A 27,741-nucleotide genomic window follows, 5' to 3' on the forward strand; every position below is an offset into this window, starting at 1 on the left:
GTATGACAGGAGTCAGTTACTGGTGGGGGCAAAAGCCAAAAGGGGTAGTAGGGGCAGTAATAAGGGAGCCAAAGTGAAGAGGAGGCTCCTTGGTAGGTAAACGAGGAAGAATCAAACTGTGAGGAGGCACAGAGAAACGGAGAGGGAGTCTGGCTAACGACTCTGTGGCCCGTGGGGGAGGCAGAACCATGGTTCCCAGAGCTGCTTTTTCCTGCACTTTCTTCCCCTTTTAATTAATATGGAAAATTTCAAATCTATGCAAGATTAGACAGAACAGGGACTTCCCTGGCAGTCCAGGCTTCCACTGCAGGGGGTGCGGGTTCCATCCCCGGTAGGTCGGTTGGGGAACCAGGATCCCGCATGCTGCCGGGCTTAAAAAAAAAGAAAAGAGTAGACAGAATAGTATAACCCCCGGCCCCCATACCCATCCCTCCACTTCAACCGTGATCGACTCAGGGTCCATCTTGTTTCTTCTCTATCTCCACTCACTCACCTTCTTGATTATTTTTATTTATTTTAAATAAACTTCTGGTGCACTTATAAAATCCTTGCTTTGAAACATTGTTATCAGTGGTCCATGCACAGCCTGCCTTATTATTATTATCTTTTTTAGTTACTTACTTAAAGTAGTTTTTTTGTTTTTCAATTTAGAAGTTTGCCCAATTTTTTCTTTTACCTCCTTAAATATATTTTTTATTATGGTAAAATATACATAACATAAAATTTACTATTTTAACCATTTTAAGTGTGTAGTTCAGTGGCATTCACACTGTTGTGCAACTATCACTTAAGTAGTTAATATTAGTAGTGAACCCGTGAACCCATCAACCAAAAACTAAGACTTTGACAATGACCTATACCTAACCAATGGTTCCCTGCCACCCACCCCTTGCAGTTCCCCTCCCCAGGTAACCATCATTCTGAATTCTCTCATCATCCTTCCCTTACTTCTTTTTTACATAGTTTTATTGCAGGTGCATGTACTACCACAATTATTTTTCATGCTATTTGTAACATTACAAATAGGATATTATGCTGCGAGTAACCTTTGGGGACTTGCTTTTTTCACTCACTATTGTCAAGATTCCCCTCTATTGCTGCAGGCCTCTGTGGAAGTCACTCGTTTAGGCTGCTGTCTACATTCCCTTGTGTGGACAGTCCGTGTCTGACACATTCCACCTCCAGTGCACTTCTGTCTTGACAGCATACCTTCCTTTTCTTACGGTAGCTTGAGTGTGTCTCTCATCTGCTTGATCAAGACATTCAGACGGAAACCACTCTGGTTAGATGTGGCCAGGGAGAAGTCACACTAATGCTGATGTAAGGGAAGCAGCGAGATTAATCCTTGGAAAGGTTGAAGACTGGTCACATCCATGAGAAAAGGCCCCATGATTTATCTGCAGAGTAAGGCTCAGTCTAAGCAGTGATGGAAATTAAAGAGGCAGCTTTAGGACCTCCACCCTGACCCAAAATGGAAATCATTTTGCAGTACACAAATGGCAGAGCTGTCATACAGATCAAATGAGATAATGATATGTGTGGACACTTTGTAAACCCCAGAGCCGTTTTATAAATGTGCAGTTGCACGGTGATTGTTATCATTACTCATTTGCATTATCTGGACAAATCATTTTCCTATCCCTCCATGATTATGGTGGCTGTCTGTTTATACGGTGCCCCAGCAAGGCTGGGTTTAAGGGAGGTAGAGAGAAGGGGAGAGATGTGAATGTTCATCAAATATTCTGTCTGGTCTTTAGTCCCTGCAACAGCTCTTCAAATTCAGAATTGTCTCTGTTGTACAGATGAGAAAACTGGGCTTGATAACATGCCCAAAGTTATAACTTTGGGCATGTTATAACTTCATAACTGACAGAGGTGGGGTTTGATTCAAATTCAGGTTTGTTCAAATCCAAAGCCCTTCCTCTGTTGTCACACTTCCCGAAATCTGCCCCAGCAGTCCTCACCCTTTCCTCATTCCACGTCCTAATCTGGCAGGACGAAAACCTCCTCTTTATGATCTTTCTCAGGATTGTTTTCCCCTAGTCTGAGACTGTTGATGAACTAAAATGGAGTCTAAGTAAAAATGTCTTTGGGAAGACTGGGAGCCTCCCCGAGCTTTAATCTGGGAACCAGGGAAACAGGCGTGGTTATGCTTGGGTCAACTTGTCACCTGGGTCATCCTATCTCCATTGGACCTGTGCGGACAGCAGGAGAGTATTTCACAGGGGGCCGCAAGGCCGTGGCCCTCTCCGCGGTTTAGGTAAACCTAATCTCACTGTAAAATAGAACTATCTACACCTGTCCTGCTCCCCATCCCGGGGCTAAGATCAAATGAGCTAACAGGCTGTGACCCGATATAATTGGATGAGGTAATAGATGGGAAAACAGTTTGAAAACTGCAAAGCATTTCCCCCCAGCATTAATGTAAGCCGGTATTTGTTATCATTCCATCTCAGCAGAGCCATCTCCCAGGGAAAGCCCTATAGCAGGAGCCCCTAATAATGACTGAGGTTTGAGAACAGCCAGAAGGCAAGCAACATGAAGCCGTTTCAAGCAAACCAGAGGAAGTCCAGTCCCTGACTATTTATTTTATGAAGTTAGCGGCTGGGTACGTTAAGCAAATGTTTTCTTAATTGTGGCAGTATGAGAAAACAATGGGGCAAGGGCTGCCGGGGACCGGGGAGGGTCAGGCCCCCACCCCCCCTACCCACACCCCGAAATCTCCAGAGAATGACAGGAAAAAATCAAAGACAGGGCTTTTCTTTTCGTGGTCACATGTCTACGCTGCTGCTGTAATAAGAACCCGCACCGATTAGAAATGTTTCGCCCCCTCCTCTCCGCCCCTTCCCGGGCACGTTCCGGAGCAGACGGGGCTGTGGACTCCGGGAGTGTGCCAGACACAGCAAACACCGGTGTGTGAGCGCCTGGAGGGGGCTCTTTCCACCCCGAACTCTCTCCCTTCCTCCTCGGTTCCCTCCCTTCCACACTGACTTCATTTACTAGGACTTCCTCCTCCGGGCGAGGGAGGGGGAGGAAAGACGCTGCCGTGCGCCTGTGGGGTGTGTGTGGAGTGCGGGGTGTAAAATGCTGTAATGAGAGGCAGCCGATCGGCGTCTGAGAGCCGGGGACTGCAGCAGCCGTTCTGATCGCGGTGGCACCTGAGCGCTCACCTCCCCAAGCAAGTGCGACCTGTCCCTTCAGGTGCGTGTGTGGTCGCCGGCCTGTCGGGCAGAGCGGCTGGGGGTGTGCGGGTCACGAGCGGACGAACCAGTGCCCCAGGTCGGCGGCCCGTGGAGCGTGGAGCCCGGGAAGCGGGAAGCGCCGGCGTGCGCGGCGCTCCGGCGGCTGAGCGGGCGTGGACGCCGACCCCCGGGAGCCTTCCCTGGGCAGCTTAGCGAGCCGCTCTGCGTGATAGGCGGGGACGCGTGCGGGTCTGGAGCCGAGGGCTGCGGAGGTGCCGCAGGTCCGGCGCGAATGAGCGGGCCCTTGGCCGGCTGCGTGGCGGTTAAGGGGCAGGGAGGTTAAGGGACAGCGGGTAAGGGATCGGGTCGACTGTGGTCGTCGTGGTCACGTGTGCTGTGTCCACCGGACGCGAGAGCCTACTGTGTGCGTGCGGGGGAGGGGGGAGGCGTTCTGGCCCGCACCGGCGAGCCCCTGGGCGCGCACGAGAGGTTCGTTTATGTTCGTGCGTGTGCACCAAAGCTGTGTTTCCGCTGCCTGAGCCTCTGGGGTCCGGTCCGGTGTGTGTCAGAGGCTGGTGCACACCGCGTGCGCCGAGTCCACTTGCTCCCAGGGCTCGAGCGCAGCCCGGGCCCCATGCGGACGTTGACCGCCCGAGCGCGTCTGCATCCATTGGGTAGGTGAGAGCTGCCGTCAGGAGCGGGGCGGGTGGGGGAGGGGAAATGAGCCTCCCCCGGGCGTGCGAGGCCCCGCCCCCGCCTCCCCGCAAGCTCACCTGGGCCCGGCCCCCACCTGCTGGGCTGGAGGGGCGGGTCCGGGGGCGTGGCCCGGCGGAGCCCGGCGGAGCCCGGGAGAGGGCGGGCGGCGCCTCATTCCAGGGATTCCTCGCGCTCCCGCGCTCGCGTCCGCCGCGGAGCCGGCTCGGCGCGCGCCGCCCGTGTGTGCGTGTGGGTGTGCGGAGCGGCGGGGGTCAGTGCGGGAGCGCGGGCGCGAGGGCGCCTGCGCGTCGGCGCGCCCCCGGAGTGCGCCCGGTCCCGTGCGCCCCGTGTTCCCGCCCCCGCGCCCAGCGGGGCCCGGCCGGCCCGAGGCGGGCGAGCCCAGAGCCGCCCGGCGGTGAGTGCGGGAGAAGGGGGCAGGGCGAGGGCTGGCTTGCGGAGAGCTCAGGGGTGGACTGGTTCGGAGCGGGACGGGGGCGTCCTCCTGGAAGGACGGACGAGGCGGCTTGTTCTTGGGGGGCAACTTGAGGCTCCTGGTGGGAACCGAAGCGCCAGGACACCCGGAGGGAGAGGTCTAGCGTCTTGAGTGGAAGCTGTCCTGGGAGTCGGCGGCGAGGGGCCTGCCGGGGGGGTGGGCCCGCGCCCTGTAGCCCCTTGGTCGTGGCCAGCGGCAAAGGACGGCTGTGGTGCGGGACCGCGGGACATGGCAGAGGATGGGCAGCTGGGATCGGCTCTTTCCTCTCTGTATACTTCCTGCCCCCTTTCCAAAACAAAACGGCACCCTCTTCCTGCAGTGAGTGAGTGCAGGCCTCGCCGCAAAGCAAAGGTCTTTTCCTTTTTTTTTGCTTCAAGTCTCCTTTTATTCATCGCCCTAGACCTTTAAATCTCTTAGGTTAGGATGACAGCACTGTTGGGGCCGCTGGTCTTTATGCGCTTTAGTTGGCATGTGTTCGTTTGTTCAAGCCAGCTGACTTAAAAAAATCGGTTTCACTTTGATCATTGGTGCTGTGTGTTTGCTAGTCGTTATTTCCTTCTCTGCGGTTAATAAGAACCAGCAGCCTGGGGGGCGGGTTGGAGGCGGCTCTTCTAGTTTTTACCAGCGGCTGGTTGCCCCCTCTGTTTGGAAGGTACTGTCTCCTGTAGAGTTTGAGTATCTTTTTTTACAAACCCAAGCCTACCTTGACGAAAATGAAGCCTCTCATTTGTTTTCTCTGAACTTTCGAAGACAAAGGCAACAAATGTTAATTTTCCTATTAGTATTTGAAGGTCAGTTTTGCGTTCCATTTTAGCATACCAAAGTGTTAACTCTTTGCACTAGCCTCCCAGTCCACAGACTTGCAATGTTCATTGTTTCCTGCTTGCAGCTGATGAAGTCTGCGCATGAGCGTGAGGGGAGTAGTGTGGGTCGTTTAAAGAGCGCTGAGGGGTCAGCGCCTCAAGGCTGTACTGGGGGCGCGATATTGGAACAAGTTATTTATCATCTATCTCTAAATCTCAGTGCTCTCATTTAAATAATGGGTTTAGGAATACTCAGAAGTTTGTTGTCTTGTACTCAAGACAGTTGTGTGTGTGTGTGTGTGTGTGTGTGTGTCGTTTGTTTTCTGTGTATTTCCTGATGTATCTGCCTGAAAAGTCACCTCCGTCCTGGTAGAAATGAGGTAAACCCCTCAATTTGTTGTTTGACTTTGGCAACATTTTAATCCCAGGCTAATTTCCCCCGCCACGGTTTTTTCACACTTCTGGGCAGCCTGCCTTTGCTTTCCATTTGGAAGGGAATGCAAACTAAATTTTATGTTGACCAAAACACAATACAATTAAGAAGATAATTCTGCTATAAATAACCATGAACTACATTCCAAAACTGTGAATGTTGTAGTAAAAACAGCTCTGGCTTATTTCTGGAGACTTGAGTTCAAGTCCTATCCCTGTCACCTACTAAGTTTGTGACCAGAAAAAGCTACTTCTAGTTAACATTTGTGCTTTATTTTCCTCTGTAAGAGGGTGATAAAATCTGTTCTGATACATCACAGAGTTAATTACAGGGAATAGTGTGCTTTGAAAAGTATTTTGTGTTATGTTATTTATAAAAGTCTTTGAAGACTTGAAAGAGCTTCATAAAACACAGTTGTCACCACTTCTCCCACCCGATTTAGAACTATGACTTTACCTTAAGGTTTCAACACTTCTTACAAAATGATAATTATGAAATAGACCCTTTCAAATGGTCTATTTGACAAGAGTTCTGCAGTGTGAAATTCCTTTTAACTCCTTAGGGAGTCAGCCTTGTCATCAGCCTCTGGTGGTTGCCCAAACAAATCCAAAGGAAGATTTTACTTTGTGTTTCTTCCTGGTGTCTCTCCTGGATAGTTTTGTTGTGCAACTTTTAGTTTGCCTTAATAAAATAATAAGTCATATAACCATAATAAAAGTTGCTTTGCAACTTTGAGTATGACTTAATAAAATAATGAGTTGTCATAAGTTTAGGAGGTAAGAGTCAAATACATTGGGAAAATTCTAATATAACTAAAATGATGACACTATGTGGCAATTTTAACATATCAAGTTGTCTCTTCATTGCTTGTGTTAGACAAGCTGTTGCAGTTATGGGAACCTGGTGAAAGAGAGGGTTGTGTTTTTTTTTTTTTTTTGGTTAAGAAGTTTCTGCAGGGTATGTTGACCGAGGCTTGTTTGTGATTCTTTTAGGGAGCCTCTCTGAAGTTAATCAAGTCTATATGTGGGAGCTTAAGAGAAGAGAAAAGGGGATAATATCAATCAGTCTATTGATAATGTCAATAGCCATTTAGGATCTGTCCACATGAAAACAACAAACAAAAAACCAGACAAGTTAGAAATCAGACTGCCAAATCTTGATAGTATAAACTGCCAAGGTAAGGAAGGAAGGAGTGTACGCATGAAGTGGTGAAATCAGAAAAATTCTTTCTACCTGGGCTACACCATAGTAGCTCTTTTGGGCCTCCCTGGTGGCGCAGTGGTTGAGAGTCCGCCTGCCGATGCAGGGGATACGGGTTCGTGCCCCGGTCCGGGAGGATCCCATATGCTGCAGAGCTGGGCCCGTGAGCCATGGCCGCTGGGCCTGCGCATCCGGAGCCTGTGCTCCGCAACGGGAGAGGCCACAACAGTGAGAGGCCCGCGTACCGCAAAAAAAAAAAAAAAAAACACCATAGTAGCTCTTTTACAAAAGAAGAAGCCCTTGTAGAATGTGCTTTCAGTATCTCAGGCCTCAGGTCTTATAACCAGATACGTCAATCCTCACTGTTCGTGGATTCCTGTATTTGTGAATTTGTCTCCTGACTAAAATTTATTTGTATCCCCAAATCAGTACTTGGGGCAGTTTCTTCCTAGGCACAGTGGTTCAGTACTCACTAATTTAGAGGTCTCAGAGGCTTTATAGAATATAATGACTGCGAATGATAAGAATTTACCATATTTAATGATGCCGATAATGAAAGAGCTTCCTAGTGATGCAACATGTCATGGGTTAGAAGACTTTTCTAGGCTACTAATAGGCTGGGAGTTGAGATTTTGGTACAGTGGGGAGCTCGACCTGGGTGTTATGGGAAGTTTGCCAACTTAGGCTGCGATGCAGGTCCGTGTCTGTAATTCTTGGGTGTAACAGGTCCCCAAGAGGACCTGGCACCTCAGTACTTCTGAATAGGAGATTCTAAGTATCCAAATAAAATAAATGGCAAGAACAAGCATATCCAGAGTAAACTAGAAATGCCAAAGAGTTTCTTTTATTTCCTTATGAGGTGCTGTAGAAGGCCGAAGTATTGAAAATGAAGAGACAGGTTCACAATAGCCTAAATATGAGAAAGAAAAGGATAGTTCATTGTTTGTTTGACAACCGTGTTGAAAAATCGTGGCAATCGGTAGTCTGCTCAAAAAGTCCAGATTTGAATTTTATTTTTCCTCTTTGGACAGAGTGGTGGTGTCAGTGTGGGCCCACACACAGGCACTCTCCAGGGGGCACTTTAGGGAGATGGATGAACTTTAGCCAGCAGAAAGAATTTTACACCAGTGTTGGGCAGCCTCACATAAAGGACATGAAATACGCTATAACCTGAGTTTGGTTTTGCAGCTTTAAGTCCATATAGGTGACCCTGACAGGCACACGATTGCTTTCGAACAGTCCATGTGTTTGCACAGCTGACACTGATGCCAAACTGTGTTATAGTAATTAAGGATTTTACTTATTGTGTGGTAGCACCGTTGGGCAGCTTCTGTTGCCCGGGTCATCAAGATGACTAAATATCACATCCCTACAGTCCCCACCTCGGGGAGGGGGGTGCCTGGGAGGCCCATGGAGCCTTGGGCCATTTTAGCATCAGAAAACCTAAGGTGGCTGAGTTGAGCATTTATGCAAGGATTGCCATCCAGACTGGTACCCGTTTTTCAGCCCAGCTGACTCTGTGTTGATGTGATGGGAGGTGGAGATGAGCAGGAGACAGAGCTAAGTTGATGGCAGGCACCTGAGGTTACCTTGTTCCTGATACCTGATGTGTCCCACGGTGGGTGGAGGGGTGGGGGCGGGAGATGGATGGCTGCCTAGCCTATAGACCTGCCCTATTGAGGTTTCATGGGAGGGGGAGGGGCGTTAAACCCTTACGGGAAGGGTACACACCCTGTACTAACTTACTGAATTCTTTAGTTTTCTAGGACGGGGCTGGGGGGGTGGGGGAGGAATTGCCAACAGAGCTGGCTCTCATCCTGGGACTTACGCTTGAGGTTGACAGGCACCTGAAAGAAGCCTAACAAGGGGTTTTACACACACACACACACATATATATATTTTTAAATTAATTAATTAATTAATTAATTTTTTGGCTGTGTTGGGTCATCGTTTCTGTGCCAGGGCTTTCTCTGGTTGCGGCGAGTGGGGGCCACTCTTCATCGTGGTGTGCGTGCCTCTCACTGTCGCGGCCTCTCTTGTTGTAGAGCACAGGCTCCAGACGTGCAGGCTCAGTAGTTGTGGCTCACGGGCCCAGTTGCTCCGCGGCATGTGGGATCTTCCCAGACCAGGGCTCGAACCCGTGTCCCCTGCATTGGCAGGTGGATTCTCAACCACTGCGCCCTTCCACCAGGGAATCCCCCACAGGTATATTTTTAATTCTCTGGAAATAAGCATAGAACATGTAGATGTGTTGTTCAGATTTCAGACATTTGGCCTTCAAATGAATTTTCAGAAATGATTATGTGTAGAAATAAGGAATTGGATATAAGGGGAAGTCAGGCAAGTCCTTCTGACCTTGTACCTGGTAGGATGCTTCAAATTATGGCAAGACAGGTCCATAATTCATGTCTGGCACATGCCTCGATAAGGAAAGCTAGACAGGCAAAGGGTCCAGACCGTTGAAGGAGTATTTTGAATAAGGACTGGTTTCTGTTTAGGAGTGTGACATACAATTTCAGGTTGTGAGAAATACAAACAACGCGGTGAAAGTTTTCAAATATCATTCATTGAACCTTCAGAGTTATCCCCTGGAGTTTAATAGCAGGTTGTCTTGAACATGACTAAGTAGGAACCATCCTTCCTGAATACTGAACCTGCTCTTGGAGCTTGAAGCCCTCAGGGCTTATGTTAATTCCTGTGTGCCCTGGGCCCCAGGGATCCTATGGCATTGCTGCCAGTGTTGTCTGTCCCAGTCTCACCAACCGACTTGGTGTGAGAATCTTCTTACCTGCCTTGGTTACTGTTCATGTGACTCTGTGCCGCTTTCTTTTCAAAGAAAGTGAAACATGTCCTGGTTTTTATGTTCCTAGGAGAGGAGGGCTTGTCTTCCTTTGCTTTCTTTAGAAATTATCAGATTATTGCTTCATCTATATCTCAAGGTATAGGGGAAAGAGCACAGGACTAGAAGTCTAGCTGGAAGGTATTCTTTATTTTGGGTTTTTTGTTTTTTTTTTTTTTTTAGATAAGCTAAAAAATTGCTTTTCTCCAAAAGGTCTTTATGAAAATCAGCTGAAAAATAGTTAAAATGGTGAGGCAGGAGACTTGGATTCTAGAGTTAGCTTCTTCAGGAAGTCACTTATATTCTTGGCACCTTGGTCTTTCATCTGTAGAAAAATATAATCCTATCTGTGAGGATCAGTAAGCCAATGTATGTGAGTGTGTTATTAAAAGTATAGGCTGCAAGGCAGTAAGGTGGCATAATGTGAATGTATTTCTCACTTGCGTTGATTGGGCATTTTCAGTTACGTTGTATCATTTAATCCATGTGCCAAGCTTGTGACCATGTGAAGTAGGCAACGTTGTGACCATTTTCTTTAGGTGTGCGAACTTGGGCCCAGAGAGGTTAAATGGGCCCCACAATTGGTGTTAGGCAGTTAGAGCAAAGTCTAGAACATCATCGGCTTTCCGTGATGACGGATTGAATGAGTTCAACGTATTAAGATAGGGCTCAGACTTAGGTTTTCTGATGCTGAAGTCCCGGCTCTGCTGATTTAACAGCTGGTAAAGTGCAAGAAGAAAAAAGGGTTACACCAATGAGAGAGGTTTTGAGCAAGAAGAACAGAGGGATGACCTGAGAACTGGATGGATGTTACTAACAGAGACAATCTGTGTTACCAGAAGTTAGTGGGGCCTCAGTTGGACACGCTATGGAGAAGAAACAGCCAGGAGGTTAATTCACGTCTACTTGATGTGCCTGAAGCTATGCTTGCACGTGGCCACCAGAATCTGGTGACGATTCGGTATGAAATTTCATTCCAGTTAACCTCATTGAGACTCACAGCTAGCCACATCGACCACAGAGTGACCTGCATTTGGTGTAAGTTGCTCAGGGCAGGGGATTCATGTTTTCTTTTCTGAAAAGTCTCTATGTAGTGTTTGCCAGACATAGGAGATACCCAGTGAAAGCTTCTGAATTCTTGATGGCCCCAAGGGCCACACACCCCCTGCCATAGTGAGATACTTCATACTGTAGGCTTGTCTTACAGTTATATTTCTTAGCTGAGGCCAAGTTAGATTAGCTCAGGAAGTGGTCCTGATAGAGGGATGGGACAGGGCCAGCAGGAATGAGGGATCCTGAAGAGTGTGTGTCTGGGGGTTGGATGTGCCATCAGGATCCCAGGATAGCGATATCTTCCTATTTCAGGTTTTTGCTCAAGTGACAGTGTGGCAGGGACATCAGGAGGTTTGCATGGGCCTCTCCCAGCCTCCACTGGTTTCCACCTCTGGCCAAGACTCTCACTCTTTCCTAAATTACACTGTAGTTGGGCCAGTGTTACTGGAGGAGCTGTGCCGTGAGCCAAGCTTTGTGCTGTAGCTTTCACCTTGGAAATCTCCTTGGAACACTTCTATGAGTATCTTGAAATTCTGTTCCCTTGGAACACTTCTATGACGTATCTTGAAATTCTGTTCCCTTGGAACACTTCTATGACGTTTCTTGAAATTCTGTTCCCTTGCCTGAAAAAAAACGAATACACCCCATAATTCTGTTCCCAAGATAGGAGTTCATGTCCTCTGGTTGATCTAAAAAAAAAAAAAAAAAAAGACGGTCCTTTGTGGAAGCCCAGAATAATGGTGTTCAAATTTAGAGCTGAGCTTTTCATTAGCACCCAATATCCCTAAAATGTAGTAGCTTTATCATTGATACCTATTATTCCCTAATTCTCAATCTTAAGCTCTTTGGAAGAATGTATTATTGGGGGTAAGGGAGCTTCAGGAAAGGAATATGGGCTGGCAGAGAAAATACCGACCATTGCCTGGAAAAAAAAAAAACCCAAAAAACAAAATATGTGTTCTCTTCACCATGAGTTATATTCATAATTGACAGCAACTACGAAAAAAAGATGAATGGATAGACCAGAGACGGGTTGCAGTGCAGTAGAACCCTTACAGATGGACTTGATGTCTTTATCCAGAAGCACATTCCTCTCCCTTTTATGGGGTTATTATGTTCCAGGTGTCAGTGTTTTAAGTGATTATGTTTTCGGTGATCACGATATTGTAAAAACTATCACGCCAATGGGAACACATCACTGGCTTGTACTTAGATTTTTCCAGTTGCCGTGTAATCTTTTGCAAAATCTCATAGATGATTTATGGTTCATAAGGGATATAAAATAAACCAGACATGTCATCCCCCTGTTTAAAACCACTCAGACCATTCAAGGACTTTTCACTGACTAAAGAATAAGATCTCAGCTTTGTCACACCCTGCAAAGAACGCATGATCCAACCCGTGCCCACTTCCCCGCCTTGCCCCGTCCTCTCGCTGTGGTCATGGGAGCCCCCCGCGTCCACAGGGCCATCTTAGTCTCTCCCCCACCTCCCCCTTTACAAGCCCAGTTCCCCTTATCCTTTAGGTCTCTCATCTCAGAGGAATCTCCCTGTCTCAAGTAGTGGCCAGTGCCCTTTTTCTAGTATGTTTACCATCATTTGCAATTTATTTAATATGTTTGCCTTTGTTTTGACACATAATTATTTTAATACATGTAAAGCGCATTCACTTCTGACACCCTATGAGGGAGGTCATATCAACATCCCCATTTTACAGATGAGGAAGCAGACACACAGACATAAAATCAGTTCCCAGGTCACAGAGGTAGGAAGTTGCTGTGCTCATTCAAGCTCACACAGTTAGTGTCCAGAGACCCCCTCTTAAACCACCGTGATGCTCATTTCCCTCTCAGCTGACTGTGACCCTCCATCAAATACTGTGACCGGGGCTTCCCTGGTGGCGCAGTCAGTGGTTGAGAGTCCGCCTGCCGATGCAGGGGACACGGGTTCGTGCCCCGGTCCAGGAAGATCCTACATGCCGCAGAGCGGCTCTGCCCATTAGCCATGGCCGCTGACCCTGCGCATCCGGAGCCTGTGCTCCGCAACGGGAGAGGCCACAACAGGGAGGGGCCCGGGTACCGCAAAAAAAAAAAACAAAAAACAAAAAAAACAAAAAAATACTGTGACCGTAGTTTTTTCCCCCATGTTACTCACATGTCTCACATGTTTTATTGGGTTTCTTGGACTGCGGATATTGTACAAGATGTAAAATTCAGAAGTTTTTTTTTTTCTTTTTTTACTGTTATCTTCCACCCTTATTTGCTTAGGGCTTTTGTGGCTGAGTAATACCTGGTGCCTGGTCCTCCTCTCCCACCTGTATCACTGTACCCGCTCTTGTGGTCCTTATCTCACACCTGGTTCCTACAGAAGCCTCCTAGCTGATCCACGTGACTCCTGACTTCATCCCTGCAGGTCAAACCGTCCTCCCCACACCTGCTAAACTAAAACATCTTGACATCATCTCCCCAGCCTGCTCAGGGACTCACCACTGCTCGTTGCCTACTGCAGTAAGTGGACGCCAGCCTGGCCAGTCTTGTGCTGTCTCCTGAGTTCACCCACACCGTGCTCCCTGCACTTAGGTGCCGCCGCTCCTCAGCAGGGGTCCTCAGTCCTGCCTGGGTGGGGCTCAGTCTCCCTCCCGGGCTCTCATACCTGCCGCTGTGCCTTCCCTCAGGCTGTGGATCCAACAGGACTGGACATGTAAGGATCAGACAGGGTACTTGCACCCAGGAAATATTCAGACCATGTGATCCAGGTGAGGAGGAGAGGTCAGAGAGTAGAGACTGCCCAGGGGAGAGGAATGGGAAGGAAACCTTTAAAGTGGCTTTTTAAAACACACACACACACACACACCAAACCGAGAAAAAATGTGTGTTCATGAGGTAAACACTTCAGCTGACACTGATCTCTCTTTTATAACACACTACACATTTCAGTGTTAAATTATATTTTGTCTTTTATTATGCTCTTATATTTGTCTGTTGTTATCCCATTCCATATACTTTAGGTTCATGAACAAGGTTGTAATTCCTTAAAAGCAGGGATCATGTCTTCTGTTTCTCTGTGACCTCTCCCGGAGACTTTGCTGAACTCAATAATTGTGTAATAAAAATTGGTCGCATTAATAAGGTTGCAGCAGATGGCAGGTGCCTCGTAGATGAACCTTAAACACCTAATCTCTTATCTACCTACTTTGAACCTAAGTTGCTTGGAGTGAATGAACTTAAATAATCTTCCACGTGCTAGAATTCTGGGTCTACTTTTGTGTCATTTGGTATTTTTATGCTTTGATATTTTGCTTCTGTGCACATACTTTGCATAAGAGGCACATGTTAACATGTATCTTTTTGGGTTTAGAATTTTGAAAGCATTGTCCTTCAACTTAATGAGGCAATTAATTTAAGGAATTGTGAGTCTAAATACTGCTTTACAGAGTAGAATGCTTATCGGCATTTACTTAAAATAAAAGACTTTAAAGTTAGGGACTTCCCTGGTGGCACAGTGGTTGAGAGTCCGCCTGCCGATGCAGGGGACACGGGTTTGTGCCCCAGTCCGGGAAAATCCCACATGGCACGGAGCACGTAAGCCCGTGTGCCACAACTACTGAGCCTGTGTTTGAGAGCCTGTGAGCCACAACTACTGAGCCCATGTGCCGCAACTACTGAAGCCCATGTGCTCTAGGGCCCGCGTGCCGTAACTACTGAAGCTCGCACACCTAGAGCCTGTGCTCCACACAAGAGAAGCCACCGCAATGAGAAGCCCGCGCACCGCATCGGAGAGAAGCCCTGGCTTGCCACAACTAGAGAAAGCCGGTGCGCAGCAATGAAGACCCAATGCAGCCAAAAAAAAAAGACTTTAAACTCAAATCTTGCCTGAATAGGAAACTGGCTTGTGTGACGAGAATGTAACTAAGTTCTTGTGAGTTCAGCAAACCTTTTCCTGTCAGTCTGTTGCAAACTTGTTTTCTTTGCCTTTGAACAAGTTTCCAAATCCTTACTCTCAGGAGGTGATCTTTTCTATCTTACAAGGAAGACAAGGATTGTGAATGTCTTTCATTTTTCTCTCATGTGCCTCTGATTTTACTCACCTCCTCGTCTCTGAAAAAGAAGAAATTTACTGTTTGCTTTACAACCTCACTGTCCTCCCTGTCACTCAGAGTCCTCTTGGACTCTCCTCTGACACCTTGAGACCTCCCAAGCTCCATCACTTCTGTCTGTGTTTTCTCTTATCCCCGCTGCCCCCGACACACGCCCCTCATTACTTCCTGCCCGCTGTATCCCTGTATCTTTCAGATTGTCCCCTGCCTTTGGCTTCCTATTCTGTAGGCTGTGACTGCAGGGCACTACCAGGATAACTTCCCTGGAACACATCAATGGCCAGGTTATTGCTCGGCTCGGAGATTTCAGTGGCTCCTTAATGCGGACAAAATCCAGCCCAAGTCCCGTTCAGGCCCTCGGTCCTCCCATGCTGTGGCGTCGGTCCAAGTTTCCATCCCCGTCACTTCCTGTCCCCACATCATTTGTCTTCTGGCTGATTTGGGCAGCTTGTTCTTGAATGGATTCTGCTGTTCTTCCCTTCTGTGCTTTTACATTTATTCTTCAGAGGCTCAGTTCATCTTCTCCACAGAGCCTTTCAGAATTCATTGATATTTCTATAGGATTTTGTTTATAGCACTGTTTTGGCACTTAGCAGATTTTGCCTTAATCCATGATTTCCAAATGTCCCCTAAGAGGTGTTTCAGGTTAAAAGAAAGGCCAGTGAAGTTTGAGAGACTTCAAGTATATAGAGCTGCCCTCCCTACTGCCTCTGCCGCTGCTGAAGGCACAGCAGCCTACCAAAAGCACAGGAAGGAAAAGAAACTGCTTAATTTGGTTTATTCCAGTGTGTTCCCAACTTATTTATCATAGAAAAAATTTTGTCTTACAAAATATGAACATCCCGTGCAACACTTGGGGAAAACACTGCCTTAAACTAGATTTCTTGCAGGCATGTCTACTGTATAAATTGAAAGCTCTTTGAAGGCAACTGTTGGGCTCTGTTTATTTTTCCTGCCTTAGTACATAGTAAATAATGTTTGTTGAATGAAATTACATTGCAAGATCAAGAGCTGATGTTTCTTTGGAGGCCTGAGGTATGAATGTTGTAAAGTAAAGCTGGTCTGCTACGTCTTGTAACTGGCACGCCCATAGTAGGTACTCAGTAAAGGCTGAAGAATGCTGAGTACATGCTGAGCATCTCTAAAGGGTGCACTTAAAGTACTTTCTCTCAGTTGTTGAACTAATAGGGCGTGTCTCTTTTCCTAATAACTGTGTGTGCGTGCGTGCATGTCTGCGTGTATATATTTAAATAATCCAAAAAAGGAAAACTGGGTAAAAGTAGCCTGATTCTCTAGGTTTTTCACCATCTTTAACTCTTTTTCAGTGTTTGCTTTTATAGGTGTGCTGTAATTTAAGAAAACAGAGTTAAAAATAAAAATCCAGGTTTTATAAAAAAGGAAAACGTTGGTGTTAGGTGGTGGTGATAGCTATAAAACATGACATTTCGAAATAAAGATTCCTATTGGACTTAAAATACCATTTAACTCACCAGTGGAATTCACACACTTTTCATGAGTACATTGCCTATTTTAAGCTACACAGTTTTGCAGAGTCTCAGCTAAGGAGGCAAAAGGACAGAATGGTTCAATCTTAGTAATTTTTGTTAAAACTAGTAAACCAGCAACAACGACGACTACCACCACAATCTCAGACTGGTGTAATGCTGCGTTCATAGAGTAGCCTTTGTTCTGAGAACTGTTTTTTACTGGGTATGTCTGGACAGGCATGTTGTTACGTACGCACATAAACATTTATAAGCACGAATAACATGGGCATGAATATTCACAATATCCCTTCTTTTAGTTCTGACTTGAGCTGCTTCCTGGAATTGGCAAGGTTTGGCTGAGTAGACAGAATGGAATTTAACCCCTTTTTCTATCTGTTCCTGAACCACGTCCATTGGATCTCGTCACAGGCTGGGAAGACTTTCATCTTCAGCATTGTGATTTGCATTTGGTGGAGGCATCATTCAAATGGTTAACTGCCAGAATTCTAGAAAAAGTCTTTGGAATTCCATTTAAATTCTTTTTTTCTCTCTTTTTTTCCTTCTGGGATCCAACCAGGAATGGAGACGCCACTGGACGTCTTGTCAAGGGCAGCATCCCTGGTACATGCTGATGATGAAAAACGTAAGTCAGGAATCCATTTTAAGTGTTTTTCACCTATACCCCCTTGTCTCCTGAAGTGTAATAAAATCACGTGTTTTTCCACATGGTTTTGTGGCTATATGCTGTTAATTTGGTTGTTTTCTTCAGAGATAACAGCTTGGCATCCTTATTTTTGTTTTCGAGTGCCAGAACATGTAAGTCTTCTGTTTTCTTTGGATGCTAGGGCTTGAGCTGTTAACTCAGGAAGTTCTTTTCCTCCACAGCTTACTCTAGTGGGATCTGGAGTGGAGATACTCCTTACGTGTCTCTAGAAGTTTAGATAAATAGGTGTTTGTTGATAGACTAATTGACCAGCAGAGAACTAGAGATGTGAAGAATCGTCCAAGATCATTCATGTCATTGGAAGTGTGCATATAATGGGAAATAGTGGTGCAAATTCTATTTGCACAGCTAAAAGAGACCAAATACTGGGGGGGAGAGCGCGCGCTAATGTGGTGGAGAAGGGGCACAAGAAGAGAGAACACCGACCGACATTGGAAGGCCATTTGCCATTGTGTGAAAGTGATTCTCTTGCTCGTCCTAAGGTATATTTGTTTTTAAATGTTACTGTTCACAGTTGATATTTGCAAGAATGACTGTTTTCTGTGGAAGCAAGGTTTTGTTCTTTTGTAAGCACTAAAATGCTACTGACAAGATTTGGTGAGATTGAGCTTTTATACATGGTAAGTTCTTGAAGATGAGCAACTTTCCAGTTTAGTTCTTAATAAATTGGCAGCTGAAGTGCCTGTTGCTTAAGATGTAAGGTCTGCCTTTCTACTAGCTGGTAGGACTTCTATTTGTCTAAGGCTCAGTTTCCTCATTAGTAACCCCGAAATAATAGTAGCTACTTACAAAACATATGTGAAGATAAACTGGACTTTATGTGTATAGTACTTACCGTAACTGTCAACTCCTGGGGCGACTGCCTTGCCCTGTTCTCTCTAGGCACCTTGTTGGCCCTCTGATAGGACTTTCTCCAGTCCTTTATGTTATCCCTGTGCCTGCAGCTTCCTCCCTTCCCCCACTACCACCACTCACACAAGATCATCTTTAGACGAGTGACTGAATGAAATAGCCATTGAAGTTTTTTTTTTCCCCCCCAGCCTCTTTTGTAATTTACATTTATTTAGCTTTTGATTGTTGGGAGGTATAATTATCCTTTCCTAAGGAAACTGAAGCTCAGGGATGTTAAGTGTCATTCCCAGGGACATTGAGCTCGGGAGAGGCAGCTCAGGTTGTAGGCTTTTATTGAAACAACAAGAAACTCCTTTATGCCTCTAAGATTGCAATAAGCGTTACTGACTTGAGTAGCTAGTTACAGATTTCGTTAAACATTAATATAGCTAATTTAGAAGTTTTTTATGTAAGACAATATTTTGAATTTTTCTGTTTTATAGTGCCCACATTTAGTTAGGATCAGTAAAACAAAATGGTGTTTGTATAAATGAAAAATAAGTAATGACCTCAGGGTAGCTTTTTGTGTCCTGAGTAAAAGTTTCTTCTCTTTTTCTGCTGCCTTCTCAGGTTCTCTCCTGGAGCCCAGCTTCAGGATCAGTCTGCTCAGGTTGGAGGCCTGAATAGTTACCAATTCAGTGAGCAGTGATTGAAGGCTTATGGAAAAGGGGGCCTTTCTGGGGGGCAAGTGGCAGTCCTGCCTTCATGGAGCTTATGAACTGATTTATGCATTGAGTCTTGCGGCTGTAAAATGTATGTCGGGGAGACTGGGTGTACTTGTGACATAGATGCAGGGCCTCCGTGGAGCCTACAGTTTGAGAGAGCTGTTTCTCATAGAAACAGAACGATACTGCCAAGGGAGAGAGGCATTCTTACTTTCCTCCTGCGTTGAACACAATATTAGTGTTTTACAGAGGAAGGATATATACATATGTAAGGTCAAAGTGATCACAGGGTAGACTTTATTCTGAACTCCAATTCATTTAGGAATGGGCTGGCATGATTCTGGGATCCCTCTATAATGGTTTCAGCACCTCAGGATCATTTTTTACATTTAAAGAAAAGTATAAAAAAAAAAAAAGCCCAAAGATGTCTGTAATCATTAACACGGAGGTGACATTTTTGAGAAACTGTTTTACTGTGGTGCTCTGTGTACCACCCACAAGAGCAGAACCCAAGAACCAGGGATTCACCATATTTTCTATTACCTAACAATGTAAGAATGTGAAAATTCAGGCAGTTTATAGACAAAGTTGAACATTAAGTTCACAGCCTTTCGGTAGATTTTTCAGACCTACTTGTGCTTGTTCAGCCTGATTCAGCTTTCTCTGCCCTAGATTAATTCTATTTTAGCTTTTGTTGAAAATTGCTCTTATACTTCACGTTCTCCTCAACTTTAAAAAAGTCTTGTGTATGTAATCTGATTTGGGTGTCTTATTACAAACAGAAAAATGTTCTACGACTTGAGATCAGTTTTCCAACTTGTGTTGGTGACCTAAATGGTTCTCTTTCCTTTTGCTCCTGGAGAACCAGTAACTTAGGCATTTTTGAAGATGTTATTGTTTTAGCATTTGGAGGAGAACAGTGTCTGTTAGGAATTGAGTATTTAATACCTGATAGCCTTAAGGCTTCATTATGTCTACCAGCAAAGAATCAAAGAAATATCTCAATAGTACACTGCAGAGCTGAAGTCAATAGTGAAATGGTGGTTTTGTAGTAACACAATAGCCACTTATCTGGATGGCCTAGAAGGAATACACTTACTTAAAATAATCATTCCACTGCTCATGAGACATTGATTTAATCAGCATCCCGGGTAATCCTGGAAGGTACTTAATGAAAATACAACATGAGATGGCCAATTTTCCATGTGCTTGAGGAATCTCTCCTTTCAGGCATCATTAATACTGGTGCTGGGAAGACCTTAACCTTTTTCCAAGTCTATTTTTTAGGAGTCAAAATTGAACAGAATTTGTGGACAGGACACGTAGGCACCTATGTTTATAACGTCACCTGGGTGTGTCTTTAACATGATACTGCACTTCATCACGATATGTACAGAATGTTTTCTTTTTGGTAATTTTGTTCTTATATCTTCTAAGTTCTTGTATCTGCTGACTTCCTTACTTAGGCTGAAATAGTTTTAAGAAACATGTAGCTTTGTTTTTGAGGATTTTGATGGAGGGGGTAGTACTTTTGATCTGGTCTAATGAATATGTGTATGATCAGAACAAGCTGGGTAAGGTCGGCGTGAGTGACAGAGCAGTAGGGGAAGAAGGCGGCTTTTGCAGTGTTGCTGTTGCATTTGCTCCTAGAAATTCACTAACTCTTTGTTTGGTGAAGGTCACTGAATGTTGAGTAATTGATGAAGCATAAATTAACCATCATTCTCCAGGGAAGGCATTCCTAGGAGCATAAGCTCTAGTTATTATGGGGGCCAATGCCTCAGACGTGTGGAACATTTTCATGTGTATAGGTTGTGTTCTGTTTTGCCTTAAAAGGGGAAAAAAGAAACCTATATGCTTCATCATAACATAAAGATGAGTTGCGCTCACATGCTGTCTTCTCAGATGGACTTCTGTCCTCCTAGATCACCATCACCTCTTGCCAGCCTCCTCGCCAATCAAGTCACTGTGTGTATAGGTTACGGTGCTTTAGCCAGTGCTTTCCTGTGACCAGACCAGTTGGGGCTGCTTCTGATTTTTTTTCCCATTCTCTCCTTCCCTCTTATCCTCTTGCCTTTCCTCTCAGCACCTGACACAGTAGCTTTCAAACATTTTGGCCACGGCCCAGAGTTAAAAAGCATTTACCTTGTGACCCTTGTACTCATATTGACATAATTGATACAAAAGCTTCATGAAACAATTCTTACCCTGGCTTTGTACAGTGTAGCTTGATTTGCCTGTATTTCTTTGTGTTTTACTTTGTCCGAATAAAAGGTGGGTCATGACTTGTTAAGTTGACTTTAGGATCCACAAATGAATTGGGACCTGCAGGTGAAAAAAACATGATTTGGTTTATGTATCTCTTTCATTGGGTAAACTTGCTTTTGGTTCCTCCATGTATGTACTGGGGAGATTTGACTAACCCGTGGGGCATGAAGGTACAGTGAGCCAGGGTATTCAGATGAGCTGGAATCCATTCGTGGCTGGACGGGGGTGACGTCCTCACATTGTTCTCGGTCAAGAGCACTGGAGGACTTGGCATCCCCACTGTGAGCAAACAGGACCGCCCCATTAGAGGCAGTTCCTCTCTGTCCTAAGCCTGTATTGTTCCTGATTTTTAGAGTCAGTGCTCAAGAAAATGGTCACTCCCCTTTGGTTAAACCTACTTAGGTCCCTCTTGCTTCCAAAAGCGTGTTGCATTGAGACTGCCTGACAGACACTGATGGAGAGCCTACCGATCGGATCCTTTGCAGCCTAATTTGATGGCTCCGATCACTGCATTTATGACTTTTATCCTTTATATCCTAACACCTGTAGAGAGACCATGTATCCAAGACAGGGGTTCACCGTAGCAGCGATTCCCGGAGAGAGGAGGAAGGAGTTTTTGTAAGCATTTTGCAGACGCCTACCCAGGTGATTCTGATGTTGGGTCCCTTCCCCCAGATGTGACTTACTGAGTCACTGGTCTAATAATACTCCTTCGGGAGTTCTGGATCTGCATCTTTAAGAAGGAGGGGCTAGATCTTCTAGGTATGAGATGCTGTAATTCTTTGGCTATCATAATCCTTTAACCAAGTTGTTTATATTTTGTTCCATTTCCTTCCCTCTCTCTCTCTCTCTATATATATATATGTATGTATGTATATATGTATGTAGTGTATGTGTATGTATACATGTATACACACATATATATGTAGATTATTTTTACTGAAACTTTTTTTTTTGCGGTACGCGGGCCTCTCACTGTTGTGGCCTCTCCCGCTGCAGAGCACAGGCTCCGGACGCGCAGGCTCAGCGGCCGTGGCTCACGGGCCCAGCCGCTCCGCGGCATGTGGGATCTTCCCGGACCGGGGCACAAACCTGTGTCCCCTGCATCGGCAGGCAACTCCCAACCACTGCGCCACCAGGGAAGCCCGGGGCATGAAATCTTTATGCTTACAGTTCTTTTACAGCTGCATAGCCAGAATATGAACTTATCATTTAAATGTAGCCCGTAAAAGTTAGCCATAATCCAGTAGATGATGATCTGCTACGGCTGAATTCTGTTCCCCTGGCGTATGGTGCCACTCCTGCCATGCTGGGCTTGACTCTTTTAACGTCACCGTGCCTGTACTGCCATGTGTTCTTTGACACAATTTCCCCACCATTTTTATCTGTGCAAACTCTTGTAAAATATTTCATTGCATGCATTATGGTGACACAAACTGGTTTTCTTTTAGTGCAAATACCTCAATCTCATACTAGGTCTGTTTCTGTATTTTTCTCGTTAGACCAGGAAAAAAGTGCAAACACAGTCACCAAAATCATGTGCCAACACTTGGTTATATTTATAGTAGGTGTCTGATTCAGGATATACTTATGTCAGATTTTTTTAAAAAAGATTCTCAGTGAAATAACAGCACAAGTGAAAACTCCTTCCAGATCCCTCAGCATTTGCCTGTGGACCTCAGGTTAAGGGTTACTGTGTTATCTCCTTCAGTTCTCACAGCAACCCTCCTCAGGAGGCACTATAATTAGTCCCATTTTATGACCAAGGAAACAGAGATGGACAGCACTGAAATAATTTGCCTAAGGATGCTTAGCTGGTCATGGCGGTGCTGAGGTTTGAACTCGGCAGCCTGACTCTGAAGCCTAAGCCCTCATTCATCTGCTCTGTGCGTCCTTAGGTGGGAGGCCATTGAAGACATGGTTGCAGATTAAAAGCAAACAAAACTGTATGTGCCACCTCCACTAATAAGTCAGCAAGGAGGTTTTCATTTGGAAAAGGTTTCCCAACCAGTGAAGCAGCATTTCCTAGGTATGAAGTAGCTGTCGTCAGCCACATGTGGAGGACGGGTGTTAGCACGTATGCAGGGGCTGCCCAGACTGTCGTCACGCATGCCGGTGGCTCAGCTGCCTGTCGCCCCAGAACTTCCCTTTACCCTGAGCTTTCTTTTCCTGTAAGTACCTCAGTGAACACAAGGAGAGGATCTCGGCTCTGATGACACAGGCTGCTTACAGAGTAACAAGATCCCTCATTGCCAGAGTGCCCAGGCAGAGATGAGATGACGACTGTTCAGAGGCATTGAGGAAGGGAATAGGCATTGGGTGAGTGGCTGGACTTGAGGACCTAAGGTTCTGTGGGTCGGTGTTAGACCCCAGACCTGTTCACGGCAAGGGTTCTGCACTGTTCTGCTTCATATTCCACGCATGGACCATTTGGTGCATATGATCAGCCTTTAATCAACATCTGTAGGTAATAAGGTAACTGCTGGAGTGAAAGGCTCATCTCTAAGGAATTAATTTATTGAACGCTAGCAAAAATGACTCACTCTAATTATCACTATTACTACTAATAACATACAAATTCAAAGGAATACTGATTCCCTCTTGATAATTCTTCATAGTTTGCAAAACATTTTCATTTGATTCTTATAACAGGAACCTTTGCAGTAGGCTGAGTGGGAGGTGTCAGAGAAAAAAATGAAGCTTTAAGACTTTGGATGCCTAAGTCAAGATTAAAGTTTAAAAAAAACTTGAGGCGCTTCCCCCATCCACCCCAGTATCTTGATGTGCCATCACGTGCTACGGTCATCAGAATAGCAATTAATAACCGAGTGTCATCTGTTGCTGTGTAGTGCAGAGTCCTCCAGGCGAGGAACTCACAGGTCCTGGGGAGCTGTCTTCTTCTCTGGCTTCATGTTCCCAAGCCTCCTTTTGATTTTCAAAGTAAGGAGGCTGAATTTACTGCCTTTTCTAAAGGTTGGAGTCACTAATAATTTGTTTTCTGCATTCAGTTATTTACCTTTCATGAACAATGGCATTGAAAAGATCATTGCCCAGTAGCCCATTTTACTTTAAAAAGCTTCATAAAACATAAGGTGGGATAGTATTATGTGCTTATTTAAGACACTTTCTAGGTGTGGTCAGATGCTTTAATCACCGTTTGCTTCCCAGGGTAGGCACCTGGCATCTAACCAGAAGGGCTACCCCCCAGAGACAGCTACTACAAATGTCTGTTCTATTTTTGTAGTTTTATATCAGATCAAATTAGCATATTAAATGTTAGAAATGGATCTCACTGGTGAAAATAATGGCTTGTTAATTAGCATAATGGATGTTGGAACTAGATTCTTCCACTGAATAGCTCTTTAGACACTTGAGGATGGTTTATTATTTCCTTTAAATGAATATTTTTCAGTCTTTAGAAATCCCTGCTTTCCTTTAATACACATGAAAATGTTTTGAACTATTTTAATGTCATTCGCAATTGAATTAAAAATATCAGAGTCAAAAATCGTTGGCTGATAAACCCACGCACATATGGTCGCCTTATTTTTGATAAAGGAGGAAAGAATATACAATGGAGAAAAGACAGCCTTTTCAATAAGTGGTGCTGGGAAAACTGGACAGCTACATGTAAAAGAATGAAATTAGAACACTCCCTAACACCATACACAAAAAGAAACTCAAAATGGATTGAAGACCTAAATGTAAGGCCAGACACTATAAAACTCTTAGAGGAAAACATAGGCAGAACACTCTATGACGTACATCACAGCAAGATCCTTTTTGACCCACCTCCTAGAGAAATGGAAATAAAAACAAAAATAAACAAATGGGACCTAATGAAATTTAAAAGCTTTTGCACAGCAAAGGAGACCATAAACAAGATGAAAAGACAACCCTCAGAATGGGAGAAAATATTTGCAAACGAAGCAACTGACCAAGGATTAATCTCCAGAATTTACAAGCAGCTCATGCAGCTCAATATCAAAAATAAACAACCCAATCCAAAAATGGGCAGAAGACCTAAATAGACATTTCTCCAAAGAAGATATACAGATTGCCAACAAACACATGAAAGGATGCTCAACATCACGAATCATTAGAGAAATGCAAATCAAAACTACAATGAGGTATCACCTCACACCAGTCAGAATGGGCATCATCAAAAAATCTACAAACAATAAATGCTGGAGAGGGTATAGAGAAAAGGGAACCCTCTTGCTCTGTTGGTGGGAATGTAAGTTGATTCAGCCACTATGGAGAACAGTATGGAGGTTCCTTAAAAAACTAAAAATAGAATTACCATACGACCCAGCAATCCCACTACTGGGCGTATACCCTGAGAAAACCATAATTCAAAAAGAGTCATGTACCACAATGTTCACTGCAGCTCTATTTACAATAGCCAGGACGTGGAAGCAACTTAAGTGTCCATCGACAGATGAATGGATAAAGAAGATGTGGCACATATATACAATGGAATATTACTCAGCCATAAAAAGAAACAAAATTGAGTTATTTGTAGTGAAGTGGATGGACCTAGAGTCTGTCATACAGAGTGAAGTAAGTCAGAAAGAGAAAAACAAATACCGTATGCTAACACATATATATGGAATCTAAAAAAAAAAAAAAGGTTCTGAAGAACCTAGGGGCAGGACAGGAATAAAGACACAGATGTAGAGCATGGACTTGAGGATATGGGGAGGGGGAAGGGTAAGCTGGGACCAAGTGAGAGAGTGGCATGGACATATATACACTACCAAATGTAAAATAGCTAGGTAGTGGGAAGCAGCCGCATAGCACAGGGAGATCTGCTCGGTGCTTTGTGACCACCTGGAGGGGTGGGATAGGGGGGGTGGGAGGGAGATGCAACAGGGAGGAGATATGGGGATATTTGTATACATATAGCTGATTCACTTTGTTATAGAGAAGAAACTAACACACCATTGTAAAGCAATTATACTCCAATAAAGGTGTTAAAAAAGAAAAGAATCTTTGGCTGAAGTACTTACCTTTTTTCATTTGATTCATACCTTTCTCCACATTCCTCCCTCCCCATCCTCTCTTCCCCTCCCTGTATCTTGAGAAAATCCTTGCCCTCCCTAATCAGTATCTTGTCCAGACACCCCCAGCACAAGGACCTTTCTTTGTTGGATGTCTTCCAAACCATCATTTGAAGTCGCTGTCTTCACTCGCCCTGGCTCATCAGTCTGCCTCCTGTAGGATGGAACATTGACACCTGAACAGTGACTTGTGTGTGTGGTCTGGGTACAGTGTACCGGGGACCACCACCAACCTTGTCTTAGTCATGAGTCCTTGGGGGTGAAGGGAGAGAGAGAGGGAGCCGGGTGGGTTGGTGATAGGTGCCTGAAGTGGCCAAGTGTGAGACTGCAGGGTGCAGGGACCCCTGGAGAACAGAAACTCTTCCTCCTCTTCAGGGGGCAGCCCCCACCCAGCTCCAGCCACTGCTGTGCCAGAGCTGGCTTATGGGAGCCGCTTGTGCGGGTCTCCTCCCAACCTCGAATCATGTTGGAAGCTTGAAATCAGCCCTGGTGGGAGTATTTACACCAGATCCTGGCTTTTTTGTTTTCCCTCCTTACAGAGCCAGTTGTTACCACTGGCTCCAGCTGACTACTTTTACATGTGGATGTGGAGCTCTGATTGTTCAAGACATGATGAAGGCTGGATTTTTATATAAAATTTCTAGATACTTAAAGTTCCATGTGAGGCCAACAGTAGTTCCTTTGCCAAGATGGAACCTATCAGCATCTATCTAGTATGTGTTTTCTAGTTTAGTCCCAATACTTCTATTAATACAACCTAAAAGAACAGATTTTTTTAAAAAGCAACTTCCATCAGCTTCTCTCCCCTCCCCCTTTGTAGTTGTGAATTCCTATAGCAATTCTTTAAGAGCTGGAAAAGGTGATATTTAATATTGAAACATCTCCAAGTATCTATCATGATCTCAGTGTGGACATGAATCTGGGTATGTGTGTATTTCTCCTTCCATTCATATTGTTTATTTTTAAAAGGCAGAAGGCCACATCTTTTCTTCATCTTCTTTTGTTTTCTTAAAGATTTATGTTACACAGTTATGAAATGCTTGTTGACTTGGCATTGTATGTGGATATAACTTAGAAGCAATACGTAGAAGCAATACGTGTGGGATTTACACTTTTAGAGAAATCAAATTCAGTTTGAAAAATCAAACTGTTACTTCCTCAGTGGCTTTTTGATTTATTGTAACTGCTTTTTATTGGATCAAACTCTTGATTCCTTGTAAATGAAATGAGTACATCTTCTTTCCATTTGACATTGGGGGAAGTTACCATTTCTTTCTCTAGGACTGCCTTTTTCATCAAACTTCACATACATGTGTTTTTTTCTCCCTCTGAAAAATACTGCTTAAAAGTCCCTTCTCTCGTGGAACTTACCTCGTTTAACTGGGCTGTAGTCACTTCTTAAATGAACTAGGCAAGGCAGAAATCTGTTTTGTTCACCGGTAAGCAGGGGTTGAGAAGAATAATTTTTTTCAGTTCCCCAGCTAGCTTAGGGTGCTTTGAATAAAACACTTTAAATTACAAAGGAATGTTTCATTTAGGAATTCAGGAGGACAAACTGGATGTTTGGAGTAAAATGACAGCCTGAACACATGCATCAGGCTCCCCTCTTAACAAAAATCCTTTAAAATAAGAAAGTACACTATACATTAAAAAAAAAAATCTGTAACACTGCTGGAAAACTAGCAAGGGTGCCTACCTTCATTAGACTAAAAGTTATAAAGAATTCCTGGAAAACTGAAAACAGATGCGATTAGATTGACAAAAGAAAACAAAAGTAAAAAATCATAACCCCAAACACAGGTGCAAAGCTGAATTAAAAGCAGAACTTACAGTGACTAACAACTGTCAG

At 44.7% G+C, this 27,741-nt stretch overlaps 1 protein-coding gene across 2 annotated transcripts in view; it reads left to right on the top strand.

Moving 5' to 3' along the window:
* Positions 1-3,065: 3,065 nt before the first annotated feature.
* VGLL4 (vestigial like family member 4) overlaps positions 3,066-27,741 on the top strand; it is a 154,152-nt gene continuing 129,476 nt past the window's right edge. Inside the window, exons 1-2 of one of the 2 annotated variants that reach the window (XM_079713840.1) lie at positions 3,066-3,201; positions 16,859-16,924. In XM_079713840.1, coding sequence (XP_079569966.1) covers positions 16,861-16,924 — 64 coding nt within the window. In that variant the 5' untranslated portion in view covers positions 3,066-3,201; positions 16,859-16,860. Of the gene's footprint in view, positions 3,202-4,220; positions 4,294-16,858; positions 16,925-27,741 lie in introns of those variants that run through there. The other variant, XM_079713841.1, reaches the window with a different exon arrangement.

Source organism: Hyperoodon ampullatus (assembly GCF_949752795.1).
Source record: "Hyperoodon ampullatus genome assembly, chromosome: 10".
Taxonomy (NCBI): domain Eukaryota; kingdom Metazoa; phylum Chordata; class Mammalia; order Artiodactyla; family Ziphiidae; genus Hyperoodon; species Hyperoodon ampullatus.